The sequence below is a fragment of the Zootermopsis nevadensis genome, unplaced genomic scaffold (assembly GCF_977971745.1).
Source record: "Zootermopsis nevadensis isolate Lab colony 2312 unplaced genomic scaffold, Znev_1.0 Znev_ptg000061l, whole genome shotgun sequence".
In the NCBI taxonomy this organism is placed as follows: Eukaryota; Metazoa; Arthropoda; class Insecta; order Blattodea; family Termopsidae; genus Zootermopsis; species Zootermopsis nevadensis.
The window spans coordinates 15351231-15372155 of NW_028259192.1; the positions used below are offsets into that span (position 1 = coordinate 15351231).

At 37.8% G+C, this 20925-nt stretch overlaps 1 protein-coding gene across 5 annotated transcripts in view; it reads left to right on the forward strand.

Annotated features, from left to right (window-relative positions):
• alpha-Spec (alpha spectrin) overlaps nt 1-20925 on the forward strand; it is a 37968-nt gene that overhangs the window by 12272 nt on the left and 4771 nt on the right. For 2 of the 5 annotated variants that reach the window (XM_087340267.1, XM_087340264.1), the window contains exons 16-37: nt 69-274; nt 2072-2299; nt 2412-2546; nt 2629-2889; nt 3365-3562; nt 5336-5572; nt 5674-5955; nt 8882-8923; nt 9788-9936; nt 10332-10527; nt 11426-11604; nt 11934-12153; nt 12914-13169; nt 13310-13505; nt 14022-14208; nt 14505-14635; nt 15327-15531; nt 16979-17183; nt 18342-18462; nt 18718-19087; nt 19413-19525; nt 19693-19716. In XM_087340267.1, the coding sequence (XP_087196393.1) occupies nt 69-274; nt 2072-2299; nt 2412-2546; nt 2629-2889; nt 3365-3562; nt 5336-5572; nt 5674-5955; nt 8882-8923; nt 9788-9936; nt 10332-10527; nt 11426-11604; nt 11934-12153; nt 12914-13169; nt 13310-13505; nt 14022-14208; nt 14505-14635; nt 15327-15531; nt 16979-17183; nt 18342-18462; nt 18718-19087; nt 19413-19525; nt 19693-19716 (4141 nt within the window). The remainder of the gene's footprint in view (nt 1-68; nt 275-2071; nt 2300-2411; nt 2547-2628; nt 2890-3364; nt 3563-5335; nt 5573-5673; nt 5956-8881; nt 8924-9787; nt 9937-10331; nt 10528-11425; nt 11605-11933; nt 12154-12913; nt 13170-13309; nt 13506-14021; nt 14209-14504; nt 14636-15326; nt 15532-16978; nt 17184-18341; nt 18463-18717; nt 19088-19412; nt 19526-19692; nt 19717-20925) is intronic. The other 3 variants (XM_087340265.1, XM_087340266.1, XM_087340268.1) reach the window with 3 other exon arrangements.

The window sequence follows — 20925 nt, forward strand, 5'->3', positions numbered from 1 at the left end:
GATTTGTTGCTTTTCATTTGCCTCTTTGTATCTATTTATTTTTATTTTATTTATTTATTTTTATTCAGGCCGTGATCTGATTGGAGTACAGAATCTGATCAAGAAACACCAAGCTGTGTTAGCAGAGATAAATAATCATGAAAACCGGATTGCAGCAGTCTGTCAGTCAGGCCAGCAAATGCTTGATGATGGACACTTTGCTAGTGAGGAAATAAAACAAAGAGTTGGCATTCTTAATGATCATTGGACACAACTCAAAGAGAAAGCTCTGCAGGTGAGTAGTGCTGTAAACTTGTTAAATTCTGTGCTCTAAATTGCATACAGTGAAACCTCTATCCATCGTTCCCGGAACTATCGTTTTCCCGGATGCATCGTCCGTTTTGTTCGGTCCCGAATAGATCCCATATAAAATAATGTTACATTTTCCCGCTTCTATCGTTCCTCGAACTATCGTTTTATCGCATCGATCGTTCAAAAATCTTAGTCCCGGCCCACAATTTTCCCGCAATGATCGTTTCTGAGAATTTAAAATGCTGGGTTTAGAGATAAATTAATACCGAAAGACGCATAATGTTTTTGGAATACACAGTAGCGGTAACCTGTTATGTCGCCCAACCAGCACATTCTTTTGGAATGAGGGTCAGCGGTGCAGGGGTGATAGTTGGAGTGAATGGCGGTGCTCAGTCAGAAATTTTACGATTTTAATTAGGGTGCACACATATTTCGTTCCAGCGATGCCAGATGGCATGTGCAGTGTGAATTTCTTCACAAATGCTTTTATTATAAGTACAAAGGAAAGGCTGGCGGCACTTTTCATTCTTCTGGTTCATCTCGTTTCCAGCGGTTCAGGGTCTTCTACAGCTATGTTTCGTTGAGTTCGGCAGTAATAGTATTTCCATTCTTCCTGTTATTGTCCGCAAAGGGGGTTGGAGCGGTGAGGAAGAGGAAGACGACGAATGCGAGCCCGAAGCTTTGCCGAGTTTTGCCGAAGCGCACGCTGCATTGGCGAAAGTGAAGTCGTTCTTTTATGCGCTTAATATTAGTGAACGTGACGAAGAAAACATTTTGAACGTGGAAAGTGCTCTGTTTGGTCTAAAACGTAAAGTTTCAACAAACCAGTTGTCCATTAAAGACTTTTTTGGTAAAAAGAAGTAACTTTGAAAGAGAAACATTGTTTTTTTTTAAATGTTTAATGCTTTCCCGCATCTATCGTTTTCCCGCATTCATCGTTTTTATTTCCCACCCCCGCCGAAAACGATGCATCGAGGTTTCACTGTATATCCAAGTGGAAGATTACTTAGAATCCAAGGGAAATTCCTGCTAAAAACACATTTGCACAGAAAAATTGTTTTTATATGTTAATTTTATGCAGGTACTACAATCAGACTTGCACCCCATGCTGTAGTCTGTTCATAAATATCGTGGTGCTTCAGGAAAACTCATTTTTGCTCATGGTTCCTGACCTTCAAACATATTTCTATCTGAAGGTGACTGTCTTCTGCATTGTTGTGCTATGTAGTCTGGTAGAAGTTTACTGATGTTTCAGAGGTGCATTCTGCCTCCATTATCAGAGAAGTATTTGCATCTTTTCAGTTTGCTTTGTTTACATTACAGCACAACCCAGTAGTTTACATTTTCTAACTACGTATTCAAATCATAAACCCACTACAAGCTTAAAATTTTTAAGTAGGTATAGATATACATTTTACACTTGAATTCAAGATGACCCTTTGTCTTTTAATCGTGAAATGAAGAAAAAACCTTATCTTCCATTTAGATAAATACAGTATACATTTTGTGAGTGTATGTAACCTCATTTAAACTCTGTATTTTATGTCTGCAGAAGCAACACATTCCTTAATGTTTCTGGTATTGTGATGTTGCTGTTAATTTTATTACTTTTCAAGAGGCTGGTATTAATTATACTGTTGGTGGAATATGTATTAATAAAGTATACATCAGCACCTGACTAGTGGAGTTTTTAACAGCTTCATTTTATCTGTAAGTTATGCATGAAGCATATTTGATATAGGAATTTTTTGTATAATAATCCCTCTTTTTACCTTCACAGCGGAAACAAGACCTGGAAGATTCATTGCAAGCACACCAGTATTTTGCTGATGCAAATGAAGCTGAGTCGTGGATGAAGGAAAAGGAACCAATTGTATGCAATACAGATTATGGGAAGGATGAGGATTCAAGTGAAGCGCTGCTTAAGAAGCATGAGGCTCTTGTATCAGATCTGGAGGCATTTGGCAACACCATTTCTGCCCTGAGGGAACAAGCACAATCTTGTAGAGTGAGTACTGCATACAATCATTAAATAAGGGAACCATTTGTTTGTGTTGTCATTGTGGTCTTTGATGTTCATTTGTAAAACAATCATGCAGCTCCCTCTTTTCTTTTTTTAGCAACAAGAGACACCAGTCATCGATGTGTCGGGCAAGGAGTGTGTGATGGCGCTATATGATTATACAGAGAAGTCACCTCGTGAAGTTTCTATGAAAAAGGGGGATGTTCTGACCCTTCTGAATTCAAACAACAAGGTACTTTGGCACTTTGGCTGTGTATTACTTTTCTCTAAATTGATTTGTTGCCAGCAATTTGATTTATTTGAATTATTTCCAGGACTGGTGGAAAGTTGAAGTAAATGATCGTCAAGGTTTTGTACCTGCTGCATATGTGAAGAAGATAGAAGCAGGCCTGTCAGCATCACAACAGAACTTGGCTGACAAGAACTCTATAGCAGCCAGGCAGAACCAAATCCAAGCTCAGTATGATCAGTTGCTGGCCCTTGCCAGAGAGAGGCAGAACAAGCTCAACGAGACTGTCAAAGCATATGTGCTGGTTCGTGAAGCTGCAGAGCTTGCCACATGGATTAAAGATAAGGTAAATCAGGCCCTGCCTCCCATTTATTTTACTTTGGAATTGGATACTTCTCATATGTTACGGGTAAAGTAATTATTTTATCTGTTGTTTAGTATGGTTGTGAAACATTGTCACTTCCAAAGAGAGAGGAAGTAACAGGAGACTGGAAAATATTACATAATGAGGAACTTAATCTGTACTAATTACCAAATGTTGGGTTGTCAAAGGCATGCAGCGTGAATAGGAGAGATGAGTACTGCATATAGAGCATTGGTCAGAAAGCCAGGAAGGAAGAGACCATTAGGAAAATCTTATCACAGATGGAAGGATAATATTAAAAACATATCTAAAATAAATAAGATGGAAATAGGGATTGAATTCATTTAGCTCATATGTTGTGATGGGAAACAACATGGTAAGGTTGTAGACACCAATTAACGTAGCTGTAATGAGAATATAATTACCTTCCATTTAATAATCATTGTATATTTTTCAGGAGAATTATGCTGAGGTTCAGGTGGCCGATGTGGGTGAAGACTTGGAGCAAGTAGAGGTGATGCAGAAGAAGTTTGATGATTTCCAGGCTGACCTTAAAGCTAATGAAGTTCGCCTTGCTGAAATGAATGAGATTGCTATGCAGCTGATGAGTCTTGGTCAAACCGAGGCTGCTCTCAAGATTCAGACACAGATAGAAGTAAGTTGTATTATAGGATTGTGAGATGTTACTGGAAGCTACTTTGTAATTATTTACAAAAATAGGATGGAAAAGTGCACAGCATGTCTATAAATGGTTACATTTATCGTGGCATGTTGATAACACAGACATGCATGGCACATATGTTCAGCCAAGTACTGGAAGAGGAAAGTATTGGCACTACATAAGAAAGGGAAAATTGCAGGAAGGTGAAACAGTGCTTTAAAATTTGCTGCTGGGAATGAAGTTTTCTTGCAGACAAGTAAATGTGGCAACTGGTGGCCTTGAGTGTTGAACAAGAGATACTAGAAATGGATCTGCAATGCTAGTTCTACAGTTGACTCTAAGAAAGGTGTTGTTACTAGCATTTTTGAATGCACAGGGCATTTTTCACTTCAATTCTTGGATTAATAGATAACATTGAATGTCTTACCTGGCGTGTATTCCAAAACATCAGCTTAACAACCTCGCCTCTTCAGACTACTGAATAGCTCTTTGAAGGAAAACACTTATGATGTGATAATGAGTTGAAAGAGAAGAGGTGCATTGTTGGGTTCAAACACCGGGCCTTGATTTCTGCACAAAAATAGAATAAATAGGTGATGTATCACTGGAACAAATGCTTGAATCATTCTGGTGATTGTGCTGAGAAATGGTGGGGTTAAACGTGTTTCAAATTATAACACCTTCATATGTATAGTACTGTTCAATAAGTCACTAAGTAACTACTAGATCCATTATTTACAAGTGTCTAGAAATGTTTAATTTTTTATGGATTGAATTCAACTGGCCACATATTTAGATTCAAGTACAGTGAAACCTCTATCCATCGGTCCCGGAACTATCGTTTTCCCGGATGCATCGTCCGTTTTGTTCGGTCCCGAATACATCCCATATAAAATAATGTTACATTTTCCCGCTTCTATCGTTCCTCGAACTATCGTTTTATCGCATCGATCGTTCAAAAATCTCAGTCCCGGCCCACAATTTTCCCGCAATGATCGTTTCTGAGAATTTAAAATGCTGGGTTTTGAGATAAATTAATACCGAAAGACGCACAATGTTTTTGGAATATACAGTAGTGGTAACCTGTTATGTCGCCCAACCAGCACAGAGGTGCAGAGGTGATAGTTGGATCGAATGGCGGTGCTCATTGTCAGAAATTTTACGAGTTTATTTAGGGTGCACTCATATTTCGTTCCAGCGATGCCAGATGGCATGTGCAGTGTGAATTTCTTCACAAATGCTTTTATTACAAGTACAAAGGAAAGGCTGGCGACACTTTTCATTCTTCTGGTTCATCTCGTTTCCAATGGTTCAGGGTCTTCTACAGCTACGTTTCGTTGAGTTCGGCAGTAATAGTATTTCCATTCTTCCTGTTATGGTCCGCGAAGGCCGGCGGGAGTGGTGAGGAAGACGGCGAATGCGAGCCCGAAGCTGTGCCGAGTTTTGCCGAAGCATTGGCAAACGTGAAGTCGTTCTTTTATGCGCGTAATATTAGTGAACGTGACGAGGAAAACATTCTGAACGTGGAAAGGGCTCTGTTTGGCCCTAAACGTAAAGTTTCGACAAACCAGTTGTCCATAAAAGACTTTTTTGGTAAAAAGAAGTAACTTTGAAAGAGAAACATTGTTTTTTTTAAAATTTTTAATGCTTTCCCGCATCTATCGTTTTCCCGTATCCATCGTTTTATTTTCCCACCCCCGCCGAAAACGATGCATCGAGGTTTCACTGTATAACTGTTATATGCTTGAATATGCATTTTGTGTTCAGGATCTGAACCAGAAATGGACATCACTGCAGCAGCTTACGTCAGAACGTGCCACTCAGTTGGGTTCTGCCCACGAAGTTCAGCGGTTCCATCGTGATGTTGATGAAACTAAAGACTGGATTCAGGAGAAGGATGAAGCTTTGAACAATGATGACCTCGGCAAGGACCTGCGTAGTGTTCAAGCTCTGCAGCGCAAGCATGAGGGGCTTGAAAGGGATTTGGCAGCATTGGGAGATAAGGTAACAAAGTTGTCTCCCACGTTGTTCTTATTAAGAATTTGTTAGAACAATAGCATTGAAGATTCATGTGACTACCCTGAGTTTGTATTATTGCGTGACAGATTCGACAGTTGGATGAAACTGCCAACCGACTAATGCAGACACATCCTGAAACTTCTGACCAAACGTATGCTAAACAGAAGGAGATCAATGAGGAATGGACACAATTGACTGCCAAGGCCAACAGTCGTAAGGAGAAGTTGCTGGATTCATATGACCTGCAGCGTTTCCTCAGTGACTACCGTGATCTCATGTCATGGATCAATAGTATGATGGGGCTGGTGTCTAGTGATGAGCTGGCTAATGATGTAACAGGGGCTGAGGCTTTACTTGAGAGACATCAGGTAAGGATGTAAGAAAATGTAACAAAAGTATATTTTTACATGGATATTATAGTAGGAATAAATGTTCTTCAACAGATCAGAGGAATGCAGAAGTGTCACATTTTTCCCAAATTTTCATAATTTTTATGCGTTGTGGTAGTTGCAGAACAGTATATTTAATATAAACAATGTTTTCTGTATTCCAAATCAGAGTGAAGTTCCAGTTTTGCTTTATTTTCATTGCCACCATTCACCTCATGCCATTAAGTTGCATAAATTAAAGCTTCAGAAATTGTATGATTTTAATATAAATTTTACTTCCTGGCTGATTTGTACAGTTTTAGGAATTGGTAGCCTGAAGTTAAGTATTGGTATTTTTGGTCACTTGTCAGACTGAACATTATTCTGGATTTAACAGCTTCAAGACAGAGTTTTAACACAGGATAAAGAGTATGTTGGAATTTGAAGATAGCTATGTTGAGTAATATACGAGGGTCGCTCATTAAGTAATGCCCCACATTTTTTTTCTCAGCCAATAATGAAGATAGAAATGTGTACTTTTACATGCTTGAGATTTGATGTTTCCCGCGTTCGTGTACGGAGTTTCAAATGATTCCAACCGATAGCGGAGCTGTAGTGAACTGTTAAAATGGCGTCTGTGAACGACTCTCGTTACAAGCAACGAGCTGTAATTGAATTCCTTGTTGCTGAAAAAGAAACGGTGGTGAACATTCATAAACGTTTGTGTGCTGTGTATGGAAGCTGTGCAGTCGATAGGAGCACCGTTGGTCGCTGGGCTAAGAGAGTTAAAGCTTCAGGAAGTGAAGAAACCGAGCTCCGTGATCTGCCGCGCTCTGGGCGTCCTGCCACAGCCACCACTCCAGACATGTTGAACCGCGCGGATGCCATTATTCGTGAGGATCGGCGCATCACAACTCGACAATTGGCCCAACAGCTTTCAGTCAGCAATGGAAGTGTGATTGCAATTATCCAGGCTCTCGCATATTCGAAGGTGTGCGCAAGATGGGTTCCACGAAGTCTCACAGCAGACCACAGGATTCAAAGGAAAACGATTTCTTCTGAATTGTTGGAGCGTTTTGATGCTGAGGGAGAGGTCTTTCTGTCCCGGATCATTACAGGTGACGAAACCTGGATACACCACTTTGAGCCAGAGACAAAAAGGCAGTCAATGGAGTGGCATCATCCTCAATCACCGAGAAAGAAGAAATTCAAGACAACTCCCTCCGCCGGAAAAGTCATGATGACTGTCTTTTGGGACAGTGATGGGGTCATTCTTGTGGATGTGATGCCAAGAGGTGCGACCATCAATTCAGACGCGTACATCAGGACCCTGAAAACCCTCAAGAAGCGTTTCCGACGAGTTCGGCCTCACAAGCATCCAGCAGAAATTTTGCTCCTGCATGACAATGCACGCCCTTACACAAGTCCGAGAACCCGGGAAGAAATCACCAAATTTGGTTGAAAGGTGCTGCCCCATCCACCCTCCGACTCCATCTCTTTGGGCCACTTAAAGATGCTATCCGCGGAACAAGGTTTGAAGATGACGAGAGCGTTATTCAAGCAGTGAGGACATGGCTACGTGCACAGGACAAGAGCTGGTACCGGCAAGGCATGCATGCACTTGTTCCACGCTGGCGTAAAACCGTACAAGTTGATGGGGACTATGTGGAAAAATAGTATGTGTAAAGGAAACATTGATTTATATTGTCACTAAATTTGAGCCATCTTGAATAAATATGTTCTGAGGAAAAAAATGTGGGGCATTACTTAATGAGCGACCCTCGTAGAATATTATTCACTGCTTATCACTGAACTATAACATGAATATAGCATGAAGTTTCGCATTCTCATTCTCATTCTGTTCTAACAATATATTGACCATGTTTTAAATAAACAAATCACTTTGCCAATAAAACACTTACTGCAACCACAGAATATCCTGAATCCTGTAACAACTGTTTCACACAAAACTGTGGAATTATGTTGCCATTACTGCATAAAATCTTATTTATCAAATCTCGTGTATGATGCAAGAAGAATTTTGTGTCATTAAACCAAGTACTCTCAAAACTTGTGGATACATTCGTTCACTTGCAGAAATTTTATATTTCTAAAAAATTACAGTTTTTGTTCATCACATTTAAAATCAGGTATTTTTTTAGAGTTCAGATTCTGCCCTTTTGAAAATCTTGAAACTGGTCCCGCTGAATTATCTACCCAAGATTTTTGTTCAGTAGGAGTTTTTTTAGGAATCTTTTTTGATGTCTAGAATGAGTATTGGGGGACATGTAAAGTATGTATGATTAATGTGAACTTTTCAAAAGAAGTTATTTGTGAATTTTTGTGGATACATGAAGGAAACATTTTGGAAGTTTATGGTCTTTGTTACAGATATAGGAATCATTTTACTTCTTGCTGTAATAAGATGTCACAGTGAATGTATTAAATAAAGATAGTTTATTGACAACAGTAGATGCAGAGATGTAGTGGGTAGAAGAGTTTGTGGATAGTGGGATATAATGTGAATTTATTTGTGTAAAATCGTATTCAATTATTAATATCTTAAACTTCAGGCTTACCTGTGGTCCATGTCTTATACATGATCTAAAGTAGAATGTATGATATGAACACTTCACTATCTTGTTACTCAACCAATACAGAAAGGAACTTTTTATATATTACAAAACTATGAAGCAATGAAATCTTTAAGTTAAAATAGGTCAGATATGAATACTGCTTGTTGTTTATGTTCACTGTTTCAAACGTATTCTTTTCTGCATCACTTGCAAGGTAATTTCTCAACAATTTTCAAATGTTTAATTTTTTTGCTGTGATGTATTGAAATATTGTTTAAAAAGCAGTGATTTTTTTTATTTATGTGCCCAGTGGATGTGTAGAATGGTGACTTTATGTTTTTTTCTTATAGAACCACCGAGCAGAGATAGATGCCCACTATGGGGTTCCACAGGTACACTGCTTGTCTAGTGTGCAGTGACCAGTTGGCATTGTGTGATGTTTTGAATGCAGTTTTAACAAAATTAGGATAAAAACCTTACCCAAAAATATACAATACCCAACAAATGTTACAGTCCATTCAAAGCATGTTTAATAATAGACATTACTTGCTCCAGATCATGTTTGCCCATTTATGTTTTATTGTTACTTGAATTAACAGATACTAACAGTCAGTGTGTAGTCAAAAAATGAAAACTTATAGCCTTGCTATTTAATTTTTATTGGGAATTGAGTTAGACTGCTGCTGTTGGTGTAATTTGAATACATTGCATTCTTTTGTTTATGAAACAGTTTTGCAACCCTATGTTTGAAATTTGAGATTTGAGGTTCTTATGGCAATGAAGATGTTGATGTTTGGTTTTCTGGGTTGTAACACCATGTGGGCTAGCAGGTATATCCCATTGTTTCATAGGATCCTATTACCTCCATCTTCAGGGCTGAAGTGTTGTTTTGTTTGTTCATGTTGGAAACTTATTTCCTCAGTCCCAAGTCTGAAATTACAGATTTATTGCTGAGCCATATTCTGGATTTTCTGAGATAAAGGAACGGAAGATGTTATTAAGAAAAGTGAATACATAGCATTATTCCTTTCATATTTCCAGATGCAATGTACAATACTGCCTGACGTTGTTTGTAGAATAACACACATACCACATTTATTACCTGATGTAACTAAAGTGACCGTTGTAGCGTAGGTGAATGTGCCATATGTATGTCCCAGCTTTTTGAAGGTTTGAAGTGAATAATTTACAATTAATTTGTATTTTTTGTTGTAGCCAATTAACTTTCCATTCAAACCTATCCCTTTTTTTTATAGGAACATCGCACTGAAATTGATGCACGTGCTGGGACATTCCAAGCTTTTGAACTTTTTGGCCAACAGCTCTTGCAGTCTGGTCATTATGCCAGTGTTGAGATCCAAGAAAAGTTGGAGAGTATGACTGAAGCACGACAGGAACTTGAAAAGTAAGCTACATAAGATTTAAGGTTCTCATGGTGGTGAAGAGGTTTGATGTTGGTCTTCTGGGTTGTAATGCCTTGTGTACCTGAAGGTAATTCCATTGTTTTGGGGGGGGGAAAAACATTGTCTCCATCTTCAGGACTGCAGGTTTATAACCCAGAATACCAACATTAATTAGCTGCTGAGAGTTTTGAGGTTCTCATATCAGTGTTGTTATTACAGAAAAATGTGCTCTCTTCATCTTTCCTACTTACAGAGACGGTATGCTGGTTTGTAATGTTTGTAATTTCCTGAGTCCACATTGAATCACAACCCGGAACAACATCGACTACTTGAAGTTGTATGTTTATTTTGTTAAATCTTAGTTGTTATTGAGTACATGCATTTATTAAAAATTCAGGGCCTGGATTGCTCGTCGTATGCAGCTTGACCAATGTCTGGAGTTGCAGCTCTTCTACAGAGATTGTGAGCAGGCAGAAAACTGGATGTCAGCCCGTGAAGCTTTTCTGCAGGCTGAAGAAGTGGACTCTAAAGGGGATAACGTTGAGGCACTTATCAAGAAGCATGAAGACTTTGACAAAGCCATCAATGCCCATGTGAGTTGCATATATCAGGAACATAACAACATACAATGTCTTCTGTTAAAAAAACACTTAACAGATGGCAGAAGACATTTTAAAAGATTCTCGTTAACTTCCACACCTTCGTGCCAAGGTGAAAAATGCATTTGGTGATTAAGGCTGTAAGTTATCATTATTATTTTATTTGAATTTATATAATAAGTTGTATTGCATTTATATAAATGCAGGGGAAACCTTAACAATTAAATTTTTGATGTGGGTGTTACATTTTATAAGTTTGCTGCTGCTACTTTTTTTCTCCCTCCATGTAGGTAGGACTCAGGCCTTTTTGGCCATTCAGAGGTCCCTACAAAGTACAGTTTTCCTTTGTTTAGCACTGGCAGAAAAGCTGAACATGAAAGTCAGAATTGGTGCCAGTTAACACTTTGCTACACCATTTAGTACTGAGTCCAGAAAATCACTACATTTTATTTCGTGGGCATTGTCATTTCAGTTTATTACAGTTTGCTGTGGTAGGCATCACAAAGGATAGGCAGCTATCCTTCCAAAAGATATAACACTTTTATTTATTAATGCCTTTCATCTTTAATCTCATTTGTTTATGTATAATCTTGAGCTTTCACGGCGACTGTGTACAATAAAATCCTCTTGGGCTATCAGCAATGTCAATTGGTTAAAACATGAAGAAACCGATGTTTCGAGGTCCATCACTGACCTCGTCCTCAGGGTACTGAACTTCGGTGATGGACCTTGAAACGTCAGTTTCTTCATGTTTTAACCACTTGACACGACTGATAGCCCGAGAGGATTTTATTGTACTCTTTTATATAGTTCATAATAAGATTTAAATGTTTATTTTTGTATTGCACGTTTTGGTACAGGATGTAGAATTTACAGTAGGTTTGGTTTCCAGGAAGAGAAAATCGCAGCTCTACAAACACTGTCTGACCAGCTAATAGCAGCAGAACATTATGCATCACAACCAATTGATGAAAAGCGACGCCAGGTATTGGACAGATGGCGCCACTTGAAGGAGGCACTAATAGAGAAGCGTTCTCGCCTTGGTGAGTCACAGACTCTTCAGCAATTCAGGTATGTTTAACTTTTATCATGTACATTTTTAAATCGCTTAGGCTTTCCAAATTTTTTTATGCAGTGCATTTAAATCCTGCCACAATTGGTCCTGGCATTCACTGTTTGTACAGTATATCTGCATATCATCAGAACAATTTGTGGTAACAATTCTAATAAAAACTGAATAAGAAATGTAAATCGACAAGTAGTGCAATCATTTTGTGTCACACATGAGGGTAGATTCTTAGTAATATAAAATATTGTGTGTGTGTGGTAGTCAGGGCAGTTTATACCACCTACAACTGTTTAGTAAAAGAGTTTCTTTTTCCCCCTAAAAATATTTTCAGCCGAGATGCAGATGAGATGGAGAATTGGATTGCAGAGAAATTGCAGTTAGCAACTGAGGAGAGCTACAAGGATCCAGCAAATATTCAATCCAAACACCAGAAACATCAAGCCTTTGAAGCTGAGCTAGCAGCTAATGCGGATAGAATTCAGAGTGTGCTAGCTATGGGCCAAAACCTGATTGATAAGCATCAGTGTGCAGGTTCTGAGGAGGCAGTTCAGGTTAGCTTGCAGTGTATAAATATATTTTTATATGTTGTAATGTCCCTTTGCAGTTACCTGCACTGGTGTGAAATAACTTATATAGGAAACAGTTTTTTCTTTTTCCCTCTTTTTCTCCTCCTGTGTACAATGTATCTTTCTTTGCTAAATGAAATATCCCCTATTCCTAACTCCTTCTGTTATCTCAGATGTGGTATTAGTGAAGTAACTGTGGACTGAATAGTTGGGGTTTATTCCCTGTAGAAGTATTGAGAATTTTTCTGTCCATTAATCCAGTCTCATGTAGTGGATATTTCAGGCTGTTTCCATATTTTCATATGGAAATTTCATAGATTTCTTCCAGTTGGCAAAGGATGTAAATTCAAAGAAGCTTTGTATTTAGTGCATTCATAATGACTGAATTTCTGTGTAAAGGAAACTGTGAATGCTGAGGGCCCTGAAGTAACTGAATTCTTAAGGTTTGAATTCTACGGTGAAAATTATGTTAATTTTATTAACAGTTTAAATTCAGGTATCTTTTTGTCCTGTTTCATTTCTTCAGTTTCATTTGGAGCTGAAAATCACATTTTTGTATGTAGTGTGTGATATTGTCTGTTTTGTTTACTTGTGTTCATAACTTTAATATCGTCATTATGACATGAATATAAAGGAGAGCTTTGTTGTTTCCTCCAGAATGGAAACTTTCATAAGTAACCTGCAATTGTAGGATTCTCTTTGAATAATATGTAAAGCTTGCAGGATGTAATTTTAATTGCTGTAGGCGCGACTTGCATCAATTGCTGACCAGTGGGAGTACCTCACTCAGAAGACAACTGAGAAGACTGTTAAGCTGAAGGAAGCAAACAAACAACGTACTTATATAGCTGCAGTTAAGGATTTGGACTTCTGGTTGGGAGAAGTTGAGTCCCTTCTCACATCTGAAGATTCTGGTAAAGACCTTGCATCAGTGCAGAATCTTATCAAGAAACATCAACTGGTTGAGGCAGACATCCAAGCCCATGATGATCGCATCAAAGGTACTGCAGTCCGTTCGCATCTAATCTTTATTATAAATATTTGGCATAGTAATACTTGTGGCAGTTTCAAAATTTGGGTGTTTAACGTATTTCAAAGTAATAGCTTTATTTTGTGATTGTATTTTTTATTGTTTTGTCAGATATGAATGCTCAAGCAGATTCACTGATTGAGAGTGGTCAGTTTGATACTGCAAGCATTCAAGAGAAGCGCCAGTCAATCAATGAACGATATGAAAGAATTAAGAATTTGGCAGCTCACCGTCAGGCAAGACTGAATGAAGCTAATACTCTGCATCAGTTCTTCCGTGACATTGCTGATGAGGAGTCATGGATCAAGTAAGAATACAACAGTGGTTGTTTTTGATTTTAGATTGGTATAGAATTTATTGCCCACAACTTAAAGGCCCCAGAAAAGTATAGATCCCACAACTTAGAGACCCTAGAAAAAAGTAGATCTCTCAATTTAAAAGACCCTAGAAAAGTATAAATGTCCATCTATAAGACATGCCGATATATATGTTAGGGACTGTACTGAACTTTGTATTACATTACTATTTGCAAATATATACGTAAACTGGTCATTAAGACCGGGAAGTCATATGCAACTTTGTTCATTGTTCTTAAACAAAGGTCAGTGTAGAATAGGAGCTGGAGTAGCTCAGTCAGTATAGTGTCTGACTACAGACTGGACAACCATGGTTAGATTCCTGGCAGGGGGCAAAGGATTTATCTTCTAGCTTCTGTTTCCAGACTGACTTTGGGGCCCATCATCCTCCTATCCAGTGGATACTGTGGTTCCTTTTCTCAGTAGCTATAACAAAATATATCACAGAAAATATAACACTTTTTCAGAGAAAAGAAATTATTGGTGGGTTCTGATGACTATGGACGAGATCTGACAGGTGTTCAGAACCTAAAGAAAAAACATAAACGACTCGAGACTGAATTGGCATCACATGAGCCAGCTATCCAGGCTGTACAAGAGGCAGCAGAGAAGCTGATGGATGTCTCCAATCTTGGTGTTCCAGAAATTGAACAGGTTGGATTCAAATATAATCTTCATTTAACGAAATTTAGGAGAGATATAATTTTGCCATTGTTTCTTGAGGTGTTGAAAAAAGTAGTAGGCTTGTTAAGTTTATTTACTTTACAGCAGATGCGTTGTAAATAATGGATCAGACTTTTGCTTGTAAAACTTTGTTCTTATATGTGGTAGATTGCAAGTGCAAGATATAATCTTCAACTTCTTGGTTCAGATAATCGTAAAGACATCAAGAATGATGAATTATTATTCATTATTTTCGTATGTGTCATGGAGGTTATTTCTTTATTCAGCGCCTGAAACTTCTGAACCAGGCATGGGCAGAGCTGAAACAGATGGCAGCCACTCGAGGTCAGAAACTGGATGAGTCACTCACCTATCAGCAGTTCTTGGCCAAGGTTGAGGAAGAGGAAGCTTGGATCAGGTGAGACTGTGCACTGAGTAGGTTCATATTGTTGCTCCTACTCATAATGAGTAATACAGAATTTCCAGTTTTGTTTTTAAGTAGCTTTGTTTATCTTAAAGAGCAGGGCTTAACCTATTTACAAACTTCAAATCTGAAGTCTTAAGTTAACCCCATAAAATGAAAAACTTAAGAGGAAAACAGGAAAATAATGTAAAAGTTTACATGTTCTGCAGAGGGTTGTAATAATTTAATTTAGTTTTTGCTTATTTGCATGGCTTTGTAGGAATGTTATTTAGTTATGTTTAGTTCAGTTAGTTTGTGATATCTTTGAAATGGTGTATCTTCATGTTCTACATTAGTGTTAACTGTCATAAATGCATCATTTCTATTTCCTCTTTTGATAATCTACCTCAGTTGTATTTTGGCATAATTAAAAACCATCAGTGCTAAAATACAAAGAAAATTATATCTGCGTACCATGAATTATGTATCTATTAGCCAGTGCTTAACTGCCTGTATTGTTACTGTCAATAATTTAGTGGAAAAAATCTTGTTATTTTGTTGTGAATATGTTTGCATCATTATATATCATTGGAGCTGACGTTCGTATTGTTAAGTGTGCGTCTTCGTGGTGTCAGCATGGTAATGCCAAATTCCCATTGTCCATACACTGCTTCAGACCAGTATTATTTGCTCTCTTCCTCTTAAGTGAGAAGCAGCAGCTGCTCTCTGTAGAGGATTATGGTGATACCATGGCAGCAGTGCAAGGTTTGCTGAAGAAGCATGATGCCTTTGAAACAGACTTTGCTGCTCATCGTGACCGATGTACTGATATCTGTAGTGCTGGTGAGAAACTAATAGCAGATGGTAATCATCATTCTGACAGCATTGCCCAGCGTTGCCAGCAACTGCAGGTTAGTATATGTGTATTTAGTGCTAATCCATTTTCATAATTAGATAGATGAATAAATCTGTATATGAGGTATGATCATAAAGTCTCTGTGTTGGCACTTTAACACAGGACAGGTTGTACATATTTTAGGAACTCTGCAGATTATCTTTGAACATTTCTGAAATCAGAGCTACACGTGCACTGCGTGCAGTTAGGAATATGGTAGTGTTTGTTCAGTATCAAAATTCACATTTCCAGCAGTAAATAACATTTGAATGGTTTTGAATATTCAGAGGAGGTTGAATTTAACTGAAGATGATCCATCCAACAAGCACATTGTGTAGCTGATTGTTTTTAACAACTGCATTATACCAGCGTAACATCCCAGAAGACATTAATCTTCATACTAATTGTTGTGGGAACTTAAAATCTTACTTGGCAAAACTATATAAAATTGAAAAGAAAAAAAACCATTGTTGATATGGGATTGCTGTATTATTAGAATATTTTTTTTACTAATTTGGTAAAAACTTCTGTAACATGAAGCTGACCACTTGCATTCATCTAGTGCAGACTCTAAAGGCCGCCATTCACGATCGCTCCAAATGGATGACGTCCAAACGGATGTCGTCCAAAGAGGTACTACATTCACGGTCTCGTCACGCCAGTCGCAGTTTGTTGTCCCTCTGTGAAGTGCATGGTGTTTGCGATGGACGAAGAATTGGTACTAGCTACGGCAGTATGCCTGTATATTAAAAGGAAAAAACCAAAATGAAAGTGGTCAAAGCAATGGGTCTTAAATAGAAGCAATTTAAGTCACGTCAATTTAATTAGTGAACTGAGTTTGGAGCTGTCAGACTGGAGAAACTATTTACGAATGGATGAGTGTGCTTATTTCCGCTTATTGGGACTAGTCACGCCTATGATAAAAAAACAGGACACGAATATGAGACAATGTATCAGTCCTCATGAAAGATTGTCAGCGACTTTGAGATTTTTGGCTTCAGGCATGAACTATGAAGAACTGAAGTATGTGACAGCTACTTCTGCAGCTCCTTTCTGAAGCAACTTCTAAGGGAATTTTTTTTAGAGCCGTTTCTTTGTTGGCGGTAGGATCTTTGGTTTTAAATAACACCACCAATTCTTCCATTGCATCATCATCTTAACTAAAGATGGGACAACTAGAGGTATTCACCCAGTATGTAAATGACAATGTAGGATGCCTAGAGGTGATAGACCCAGTGTGATATTGTACAGCCTCTGCAGGTGACTCTGCATCATCAAATGCAATAACATTTTTATTTCTGAGCTTAGAAGTCTCAACTTGTAACATATGAATATGGAAGTATTTATTAAAAAATGCACAAATGTAAAATTGTCATTTGTCCACATCTATTAAATTTCAGAATGTTCAAAGTTTACATTGTATTGTGCTTTTTTGTGAGTGTGTATTAATTGCTTTTTCACAGAACAAGCTGGACCATCTGGCAGCACTAGCTGCACGTAGGAAGGCCAAGCTTATGGACAATTCTGCATACCTACAGTTTATGTGGAAAGCAGATGTTGTCGAGTCCTGGATTGCAGACAAAGAAACTCATGTTCGTTCTGAAGAATTTGGCCGTGATTTGTCCACTGTTCAGACTCTCCTCACAAAGCAGGAGACATTTGATGCAGGTGAGAATAAATTTATAGTTACATCAGTCTCAATTAATGTTGTGAAGAGGTATCCTCATGAGGAAATACTGATTACCAAAAGGACATGTTGGCATGTGTGATGAAATACATTATGATCAGCATGGATTAGTGTCTCACTGACATCAATCACATAGTTCAGAAATTTTTTCTTTGACCTCCCATTGAGTTTACAGTAATTGGTGAAAGAGTGAAAAGAGCAGACTTTAGAAAATAAAATATTGAGCCACTTCATCATCTTTTGTATCTTTGGCCTCCACCGCCCATATTTCTGATGTCTTGTGCCTGGTTTTGCCAACTCGGCTGCAATTTTCTGTTGTGCATGTGGATTGGTTCGGTCAGTGATTATCTCCATAAGGTCAGAGGTTATAAAATGTTACAGGTACTCAGTTTGTGGCTCTGGGAATGCAAATTTTGCTGCAGAATTGGCAGTGAATGGTGAACTATGGGATGATCTCTTTTATAAAACAATGGTTGACTCAAGTAATTTGTGATTCCAAAATGTCTTCATTGTCTTTTGAAGATGATTGTGACAGAATTTATTCACGTATTGTTGTCCTCTGTTGGTCCTCATAATCGTTTTGCGGCCATGAGTGTACTTTTGTAGAACTTACAAAAATACAATATTGAATGCCAGTACCATTTTTGAACTCATGCAGTAAAAAGATATGACTACCATGACTCAGATTTGAGTTAGCTTGTTATCATGTAGAATAAACAAAAGTGTAATATTAGGGGAGAAAAGGAAATACAAGGGAGAAGAAAATTACCAGGCATTTGATAATGTTTAGTGATCTAAAAGACCCTTCCAGGAACTAATATTAATTGTTACATCACTTTATAAGGAGGAATGTACTAAATAGAATTAAGTCCTTACAGTATCGAAACCTCACTGATGAATTTCCTTAAGTCTGTTTTGTCTGATAATATTTTCATTTTATCGTCCCATCTGTGCCTTGGTTTTCTGAATGATCATTTCCTTTCAGGTCTTCTGACAAAAGCTATACATTTATCATCTGTTCATTCTCTGTGATGTGATTTAATATTTTGTGATGAATACAAACTATTGAGCACCTTATGTAGTTTTGTCATTCTGTAGAGTGTTAAATATGTCATAATTGGTATCATTGTGTTTAACAGGTCTCCATGCTTTTGAACATGAAGGTATTCAGAACATCACATTGCTGAAGGATCAATTGGTTACAGCTAGCCATGACCAGACACCAGCAATACTTAAGAGACATGCTGATGTTATTGCCAGGTATGATACGGATTTGTGCGTATGACTGTCTTCCCAATCTTATATTGACTTATCCTGTAGTAAACCTGGGTATCTTCATGCATTTCTTTGTTGTTCAGAACCTCTTCCAGTTGTAAAGTATGTATGACAGAATTCTTAATCCAAATAAAGTATCATTTTTTTCTAGAACTGTGAATTTAAAATGTCATTAGTGCGATAAACTGCCTGTCCCAACTTAGTACTGCATGAAACTAATATATGTTTCTTACACGTTAGGTGGCAGAAATTGCTTGCTGATTCAGATGCTCGTAAGCAGCGTCTGCTGCGAATGCAGGAACAGTTCCGCCAGATTGAGGAACTATATCTGACATTTGCCAAGAAGGCCTCAGCATTCAACTCTTGGTTTGAGAATGCAGAGGAGGATCTGACAGATCCAGTTAGATGTAACTCTATTGAAGAGATAAGAGCTCTTCGGGAAGCTCATGCCCAGTTCCAGGCCTCACTGTCATCAGCTCAGGCCGACTTTGAAGCCCTGGCAGCTCTTGATCAACAAATCAAGAGTTTCAACGTGGGCCCAAATCCTTACACTTGGTTTACCATGGAGGCTTTAGAAGATACTTGGCGGAACTTGCAGAAAATTATAAAGGTAATTTTCAAACCAAACAATCATCAGAACCAAATGCAAACTGTCAAATGACATGCCAAAACCATTTCTTTGGTAGAATTTGTGATAAGTACACTTGTCTAAGAAAAGTGCATATGTTTATAAATTAATTTTATCTTTCGATCCACAGTAAATTGTATTAATACTGGAAAAATATAAACTCTGTTAACAAATTACAAGTTTCATTTAGTAATTTAATGCAAAGAATGCTGTAGGTGTTGTATCTTGTTTGTTGTGTAGATTTAAAAATAAGAGCTGAACTGAATAGAACTGTTGTAATTGTGAGCATAATTCACTTCCCTTTTAGGAACGTGATATAGAATTAGCAAAGGAAGCCCAACGCCAGGAAGAGAATGACAAGTTGAGGAAGGAATTTGCAAAGCATGCAAATGCTTTCCACCAATGGCTAACAGAAACCAGGCAAGTAAACCAAACCATACCTATAATGATACATATATTCGTAATTGATATAGTATTATACATTTAGTTAGCTATATGCAGTTTAAACTCTAGGCTTTGTTACACCTAATGTTATATGTATTTTTGTTCCACAATGATGTCTGCTTTCATGTGACCAACATCAACAGGTATCGACTTCTAGGCTGGGACGGGTGAATATTATTATTCCATTTCATTATAAACTAAATGAATTTAGTATTTAGTCCTACTACCAAAATTTTAACAGTCTTGTCTTTAACAACCATTGAAAGTTTAGTTTTAACACTTTGCTAATAGCCTTTATCACAGTATAGGCAGATGTAATATTACATGAAAATAAAATAATATTTTTACGGGGATGTATCACCACACAATTTCATTATTCTGTATTAAATGGTTAGGAGCTGGCATAACTCTGTCAGTATAGTGACTGGCTGTGGACTTGACAACCGGGGTTTGATCCCAGATGGAGGCAGAGGATATTTCCTCTAGCCTGTGTGTCCATGCTGGTTCTGGGGCCCACCCAGCCCCCTATCCAGTGGATACTGGGGTCCTTCCTGGGGGTAAAGTGCGAATGGAGCATGATGCTGACCACTCACTCCCATCTAGTGCCGAGGTCAAGTAGGAGCTATACTACCTCCCCCCAAACGCCTATATGACATATAGTGGGACAGCTTTACTTCACTTCTTATATTGAATGGTTATAATGTTGCTATCACTTTCCTTGTTGATATTGTTGATGCCAGAGCATTACAAAGCCTGAATGTGTGGTAACTTTCAATGACATGGCGTTTGTACCAAGGTTCATCTCATACAATGGTAGTGGTTCCAGACATGTGAGAAGATGATGGTACAATACACCTTATATTCTATATTGAATAGTACAAATTGGCTAAAGTCACATGCATTTATCTGCAAATTCTATAACTTTTGTTTGGAGATCTTTCCCTCACCCCCTTTCACTGAAAGATTAAATAAAGAATTATATGAATCTGAGCTTTATTTAGTTGAATTGGTTGTTTTGATATCATCTGTACATCTGGATGCTGTGATTTAATGGCACACTGCTGTTTCACATTTATTTGTCTGAGTAATTAAATTTTCTGTGAACCTTAACCCAGTAACATTATTACAAAATTGGCATTTGAAGAATAATTTATTATCGTACTGATTAATGTTGCAAGAGTGTTTATAGAATGGTATTGTATAAGTCTGTATATTAGCATGTTGCTATTTAGTTTAATTGTACATATTGTAAATAATACATTTTACTTTGGATTATATAGTTTGAAGGCAATATTTACTGTGAACGTTTCACAACATTAACTATTGTAATATATCTTTGATAAAATTCATGCACATTGTGTTTTAATAAATTGAAA